At 36.1% G+C, this 8,158-nt stretch overlaps 1 protein-coding gene across 2 annotated transcripts in view; it reads left to right on the top strand.

Moving 5' to 3' along the window:
• AlaRS-m (alanine--tRNA ligase, mitochondrial) overlaps positions 1-3,298 on the top strand; it is a 41,988-nt gene extending 38,690 nt beyond the window's left edge. For both annotated transcript variants that reach the window (XM_081728152.1, XM_081728151.1), the window contains 2 exons: positions 554-892; positions 2,989-3,298. In XM_081728152.1, the coding sequence (XP_081584278.1) occupies positions 554-892; positions 2,989-3,216 (567 nt within the window). In that variant the 3' untranslated portion in view covers positions 3,217-3,298. The remainder of the gene's footprint in view (positions 1-553; positions 893-2,988) is intronic.
• Positions 3,299-8,158: the final 4,860 nt, after the last annotated feature.

Genomic DNA, 8,158 nt, shown 5'->3' with positions numbered 1-8,158 from the left:
TTTGGAAGGTACGTCGCAGATTATTTATTGTTTGGCAATACACATCTGCTATAATGGTTTGTCTTGCGGAATTTGTACAGTGCATGATCTACCGGATTTTGACCTTCGTTTGTAGTGTGAACCTCATTGAATCTTGCAATGGTCCTTTAGACAATTTTTTTTTTGGTGAATTGAAGCTCTTTTGGAATTCTGAATTTCGTTGGTTCATCATGGCCAGCTTTCTATGAGCCGATAATTGTTATTCTGTTTTCGTTTAGTCCCCACCCCATCTTATTTATTTATGCTATTAAATCTTTTCACCTGCAAAATGAAGTAGAGTATTAGTGCCCATAAACAGAATAATAGCTATATAGGTGAAATATGGGGCAGAATTTATGGGAGTACTAGGTATTCCCACTCGGAATCAATCCGATCTTCCACACTAAATAACAGGTGAGAACGCCAACTTTTATACAGCTGAGAAAATAAAAGGAGTCGTATATAGTACATATTTTAACGTAATACTTTATTGATAATTGATATTTATGTAGTATATATACATATATTATTTTAGGTGGAAGATTTTGAAGCCAAGCTACAAGAACTAAAAGTGGAGACAGAAGACTCTGGAATGATCCCTTTCACAACACGTCATGAAGTGAACGAGATTCTCAATGGACTCGCAAAGAAATTGAGAGATGACAAAAGAATTGTAATGCGTGATGCTATTGATGAAGAGATGAAAACTGCCATTGAAAGTACAAAATTACCATTTATTGTTCACCGTTTGAAGACTTCTTCATCTTCAGACAAATTACCACTGAAGAAGGCAACAAACTGGTCTCCGAATATGCCCATTCTTGTGCTGGGAGTCAGTGAAGGTCAAGTGAAAGCGCGGTGTTGTGTACCTCAGGTAAGTGAGCTGCTTACAATATCTCCTTAGACAATGCTTTAATTGGAAAAACACTTTTGACGATACACTCGATTTGCTTCAATTTCTTACATACAGTCTCGTACATGAAGTGAACGTTCTTTACGTCACGTTTCCTTTTCGTAATAACTACTAACTGAGGTAACACGATGTTCTGTGCTCCAATGTTCCATTGCAACTAATCATATAACGTGGCGTTCTTTCCTCTTTCGGTTTCCAAGTTTGAAATGTGTCAGCTCGGCGCCATTCTGTGTATATATATACCTAACATATAACTATTGTTACTGTTGTTATTAACATGAAACTATAACAAATATTCTTTTCCCTTTCACAAAAGCATTCTACACTTTATCAATTAACAACTAAAAACACTTACGCCTAAATATCTTAAATTCAAACTGAAGTATATCCAAGCCCATGCACTCCACTCTATTACCCGCATCACAATTTATACAGTGGAGAATTTTTATTTACATTATCAAGCATATAAAAAAATGTCTAACTGTCAGGTTTTGAAGGACAATAAAAAGATAATCTGCTTAATAAGAACATGCCATGTTCTTTGTTATCATTTATTTTATTCAGATATAATAATCACTGTAAACTTCCTATTTTCAGGCAACTATTTTTTTTAAAAAATACATCATAATGAAATGAAATTTTCGCCCCACGTTTATGTCCATTAGGCTAAGGGAGACGATGATTAAGGCATTTGAATGATGGTGATAATGATGGAAGAATTGGTGGAATGAGAATGCGGAAGGAAGCGGGAGTAAAACCCACGGACACGATGTTGACCACCCAGTGGCTCAGGGAAGGGGGGGGCGGAGGGGACGCCCCCCCCCAAAGAGGTCCGACGATGTACTTTGGTACTTTAATGTTTGTAATTTTTTATATATTTTTATGTTTATATATTTTTTGTTTGTAATTTTTCTATATGTACCTATAACAGCACTTGCCCCCCCCCCAAACACACATCCTGGCTACGCTACTGTGACCACCACAAACTTACTTGGCCGGGGATTGAACCAAAGACCCCATGCACTAGAAGTACGCTCTCTACCACCGTGCCCCCAAAAGTACATCATAAGAAACAATCTGTGTTTCTATAGTATTTTAAAAGCAGTATACTTTAGTAATTTATTTTGAATTTTCTCTATTTGTTGCTTTCGACACTGACAGAAGGGATCCCAAACTATAGATGCATATTTCAGTTTCTATCGAACAAAGGCATTATATTATAGTTTTTTTTTTTTTTTTTTTCCATTTTTAAAATAATGACTTGATCTCTTAAGAATACTCAGCATTTTAAAAGGTCATTAGTTATTATATTTATATGATTTTAAATTTCAAATTTATATCAAACCAAAGTTCTAAATCTCTTATAATTTCCTTTCTTTTTAACGTCTGATTTCCTAAGGGTTTGAAATTGTATGGGAAGAGATGTAGGTCTTCAACAACAATTTGTCGCAAGGTCTCCCGGTTGATTCCTACCTGTTGTGCAGCTCGTCTGATCAATGTCCGTGGGCTGGTTTGAAACACAGCGCGTATCTTCGCGATGTTTTCAGGCATTTTCACATTTGTTTGTCGACCGACATTGCCAACACTATCATCACAAACACTACCTTGTTCTCTCAAACGTGCGAATCAAATTCTTGATTATTAGCATACTTGAACCTGTTGTCTTTAACTTGTACTCGGTTGCAAACTTCCTTTGCGCCGCAATCGGACTATTATTGCTCGCATAACAGGCCTACACAAGTGCTATACGCTCTTGCACGTTGTACCGTGACATTTTCACTTGCAAATGGCCGACATGAACATGTTGCGTGCGCTTGCGCATACGAATTCCCATCATGCCCTGAGCTCAGCCACGCAGTTTGGACGTCATCACGCGAACCGTTCAGAAATTATGACGGTTTTATTTCATATAGTTCATTTATTGTCACCCTTATCAATAATAATAATAAAGCCAAGTTTTATTCTAGAATTACTTCTTCAATTTAAAGCATATATTTTACTATTGTATTTTCTTCGTTTACAAAGAGCTTATTAATTATTTTTCTTTCATTTCAAAGGATTGTGTGAGCAGTAATTTTAATGCAGAATTGTGGATGGCGCCTGTATTAAAAGTATTCGACGCTAAAGGCACACCACCAAAAGGCCAAGACCCATTGTGTGTCTACAATATGAAAGGGAAGAAGGTAACACAAAATGTAGACGCATTAATGCAAGAGGCAATTAAACAGGCAAATGAGTTCGCCGAATGTGCATTGATGAAGAAGTCACAACGTAGAAACTTGTAATTATTTAATCTGTTAAAATTGTATAGAGGTATACTTTGTACATTCAGCTAATTTATGAAATATATATGTATATATGAATCAAGTTAGTTTCTTTTGTTTCTTCAGATTGACGTGCCAAAATTGTGCTTCGTTTAGTACTAGATCATACATACCCAGTCCTAAAACATTACCCCTGTACTGACAATAAGTTATCACGATCAAGTTTCATATTGTCTCAACTATAGGTATGCATATAAATTACACAAACTAACTTATTTTGTTACTTGGTACATCTGGCAGTTTTACTGTTCAATGCATTTTAATAAGATGCATTATAAATTAGGAAATCGAACCGTGCTTCTGAACCAAACACTGGTTCTCTGTATCCTCCTAATATATAAAATTATTAATGAATGTCATCCATAAAGTACTCCAAGTGTGGGTACTTCGAGGACATACGTAAATCAAAAAATTTGAACTAGTAAATTTTGAATATCTTGATTTCCCGCATGTCTACAGTAGACTCAAACTTGTCAGAATCTAACTAAGATATAGTATCAATACTAGAAAGTGAATGCGTAAACTGTAATTGCTTTTTAATCTTATCAAAACACTGGCTCGTAAAATGTATACGGCCCGGAGATGATGTAATAATTGGTTCAAAAAATTCAGTAACATCTAAATCGTCACAAAAATCAGACAAAAACACATTATCCTCAAGAAAATAAAGCAACATATAAGAAAAATCAAATAAATGTTGTCAGAACAATAAAGTTAAAACGCCATTTTTATTTTCCTTTAGCTCAGCTGCACAGGTACTACAGAGATCAAACCCGATGCATCTCTACTATGCAACGTGCATAAATTGCAGTTGTGTTCAGCTTAATCAGGTTTATCCATTTGGTCAATAAGTAACGTAAAGACAGCAAACTTAGGGGGCTTTTCTCCACCACTAGCATCAAGTGCTGGAACATGCATGTGATATTCATTAAAATAAAACTAGTTAACAAATTATGAATATTGGAAATGTAGCTCAAAGGTATATAAAAATTATAACTCGAACACAAATTTTTATCATATTAAGTACAGCAGGTGAGGATAGGTAAAGTTAGAATAATTAGAGTTTGTGTGGCGTTGTCGCTAAATGTTTTGACGTATTTACTGTACTTTCTTTAATGGATGACACTCCATTTTCTCCCCTCTCTCTGGCTAGTTGTTCCTCACACAACTCTGAACGAAGTACCCCGAGACACTCCAACCATCCAGTTTTGTTTCCCGGACTGAGGCCTAAACCACACCTCCTCTTTTCCTCAATACCAAATATGGTAAATCCATATAATCTAACCTCCTCATGACACCGTGTTCGTGACGTCAAAATAACGAAACGTTCGAAAGTTGTAGACCTCAAAAGCTGGGGAATTCATCTCATAATCCTGAGCTGTAATTTTCTGAGGAAATCCAAATGCAAAGCTATACCTCAGCAGAAAGGAGTAAACACAAAATACCAACTTGACAATAAACGCCGACGTAGTTATCAGATAGAGCTCCTTCGTGGCTAAGCGGTTAGCGTACGCGCCTTTGGCGTGGGAGACCCGGGTTCGATTCCCGTTGGGAGCTCATGTGGTTCAGATTCCACGTTAATCAGTACGTCCACGTCTCATATAGCTTCGCTGCTGAACGGGACGTAAAACTCAAAATCAACTCAACTCAAGTAGTTACCAGATAATATCTTGCGGCTGAGGCAATTAATTGAAAGGAAATGAAATGAAATTTTTGAGTTTTACGTCCCACGGTTATGCCGGTTAGGCTAAAGGAGACGGTGATGATGAATAATGAATGAAATGGTGGAATGAAGGAAGTGGGAGGAAACGGGAGAGCCCCGAGGAAACCCATGCATGCGGTGTTTGTCCACCACAAAGTTCACTTGGCGGGGGCTGGGGTCGAATTCGGGACCCCAAACACCAGAGGTGAACGCTCTACCACTGAGCCACCGCAGCTCCAAGAGGCAATCAATTGAGTAAGCTAGAGGAGAGCTAACTAGGCGTTCGAAATATTTACAATTAAGCTGGATATGAGCAATGTCCTCAAACGCAGTATAGTAACACGGCCAAGAAATGAAAATGTAGCCAGACACAAGCTGAAAGTTGACAGGTTGCACAAAGGTAAAGGTAACGAACAAGGATATTGACTGGTTATAAGGTTAAAGGCATCTGCTATTGCACTTATCTTTAATAAAACAAAAAGGTATACAAAAATGCTTCCAGGAAGCTTGAGATTACATAATTGAAGATTTCGATGAAAGAAACAAATAAAAATGAAAATAAAAACAATCCAGAGAAGTATATGTCGTGAATCCAAAAGTCCGTCGATGGAATCGAACCAAGAGCCTCCGACATATAGTATCGTAACACTAGATTACAACTTGTGTTTGCTCTCTAAACTTTACAAACGAAAATATAAGTTTTGCGCATGAGGAGAGGTGTTACCTTTCTTGGGAAAAAGGTAAGTTTACTTGTTTCAACATAAAATTATTCATATATTGGTTGGTTGGTGGAATGGGGTGTAACGTCTCTTTCAGCACCATGGCTATATGAGACGTAGACCTACGGCTAAACGTGGAATCTGTACCAAATGAGCTGCTACCGGAAACCGAATCTAGGTTTCCCGCTTATTCATGTATTTTTAAAGCCTACCTAAAGATATAGAAAATAACAGAAATAAAAGTAATTTATTTTTATCCAATTACACACCTAAATACCCTCACGTGTTCGTAAAAATTCCGTTGCATATATATAATTTCTTTCTTAAACTAATCAAACCAAAGTGACACTGAAAAATGTTTTGCATACAGGATAAGAAGAGAAAACAGGTCTCTAATAGTTAAACGGTAGTATAGTTGTAATAGCTGTGGAATATGGATGGAGTATGATATATCATCGTTGATCGCAAACATATTGTAAGATTCAAAAGGACAATTCGTTTTCCAGCTGGCCATTGTGAACATCTTTCTCTTGGCATCGTCTCGAACATTGACCACAGCAAACAAAGCCTGTTCAATTCTTGCAGTTCATTAACTTCTTACAAGCTCTGCATATTTTTCTGAAAAGTATTAGCTAACAGTTCCAAATCAGGTTCACTTTAGTCAAATTTGAATGTGCTATCAATTGTTTATAGTTCCATTTGCTTGTGGGGGCCCATGTGGTTCAGATTATAATTTTCATATAACAAAAACATGTCAGACATGTACTGCATATGACTCAAACCTTGGTCATAAGTATCATTCAATGAAATTAAGGAGGAAACAGAAGCAGTGTGATGCTCTCCCACTGCAAACTGAGCTTTCTCGTGACTATACGGTTAGCGTACACACTTTTGGTGCTGGAAACTTGAGTTAAATTCCCAGATAAAGTTCATGTACTTCGAATCACACCATAAGCTGTAGATTCACGTCTCTTATAGCCTTGCTTATGAAACTGACGCTAAACTCCAATCCAACCGCCGGGAATTAAACTCAGAACCTTATTCACCAAGGATATAGCTTTTAGTCATTTTTTATTAGTTTTATTTTTAAGCAAAAACTGAAACGCTGAATGTAAACTGCCTTTTTCTTTTACCGCTTTAATTAAAAAAAAACACATTTTCTTTTAATATATTAATTTCATTCACCTTTGTTCTACTTTTTTATATTTTGCAAACCCGAGGACAGTTAAAAAATACACATGCTTTTCAATAGAACTCTGACCCAGAATAAACTCCACCTTGTAATCTGCAGCCGAAAGCTACAGACTCTCATCTATGGGCCAATTTCATTTCAGATAATACAAGGGATGCACATTGACAACCTTGAATTTGTATCAAAAATACATATATTAAACATGGTCATTATATAATAATAAAATATTTTTGGTCCCAGGCGATGTGCAATAGTGTGACAGCCATTTAAAAATTCACTAGATTAAATAACTTATGCAGTAAAGTAAGAAAGTTGCAATTTCAAGGCGTTATTGGAAAAAGAAAAAAAAATGAGTGATGGATTTTTTGTTTTGTTTTTTATTGTATTCTATGCTTCCAAAGCTTTAAAATCATACCAAACACAGACATGAGAAGAGAAACAATTTTTTTCTTTTTTTTTTTAAAAAAAAAAGTATGTCGCATATGATTTGGAAATTTCCTGTGATAAAATTAGGAAACAGGATTTTTTTTTTTTTTTTTGCGTGGAACAAATGCTATGAAAACACGAGATTTCAGAAAAAAATGTTAAATCCCTCTCCCGCTTTACCAGAACACTGCAAATGATAATTTGCTATCAAATATTGAAACTTTCAGATTTTGACGATTTTCAAAAACACACGTCACGCTGTCCCTGCTAAATGACATAACAGACATGTTCCGTCCAGAGCATCACTTCTACATCAGCATAGATAACAGTCCTGTCTAAAATACAAGCTCAGATTTATTTCTGCGATGTTGCAACCTGTTACTGACAGCGTTGCCAGTCACATATATTTCATACTATATGTTATTGTACCTGTTTTTTATCAATGAATTTACTGGCATTGGTTCTATGATACAGAATTCAAGTCGGAAGCAGTGTTGCCAATCCTACACATTTTTGACTAGACTTTACGAACTTACACGTGGTGCATTAGTAAATGTTATATCTCCACTCCCTCCACACAAAAGTAATGCCAAGTGTGTCTTTACAGCATTGAAGAACATTGTTGTCTGTACGCTGTGGATACTTTTTATGCAAATCGAAGTTTTTTAGATATTGATTGTTGAAAATTATCAAAATCTGAAAATTTCAATTTTTGATTGCAAATTCTGACCTGTAATGTGCAGATAGGCCGGAATTAACATTTTCCCTGAGATTTCATGTGTTTGTTCCACGCAAAAAACAAATCCTATGTTTGTTTCATTTGGGCACAGGAAATTTCCAAATTATGTGTACAACATATTTTTT

This window comes from Thermobia domestica, chromosome 10, assembly GCF_964235325.1.
Source record: "Thermobia domestica chromosome 10, izTheDome1.hap1.1, whole genome shotgun sequence".
Classification (NCBI taxonomy): Eukaryota; Metazoa; Arthropoda; class Insecta; order Zygentoma; family Lepismatidae; genus Thermobia; species Thermobia domestica.
This window is presented reverse-complemented; position numbering and strand designations above follow the sequence as displayed.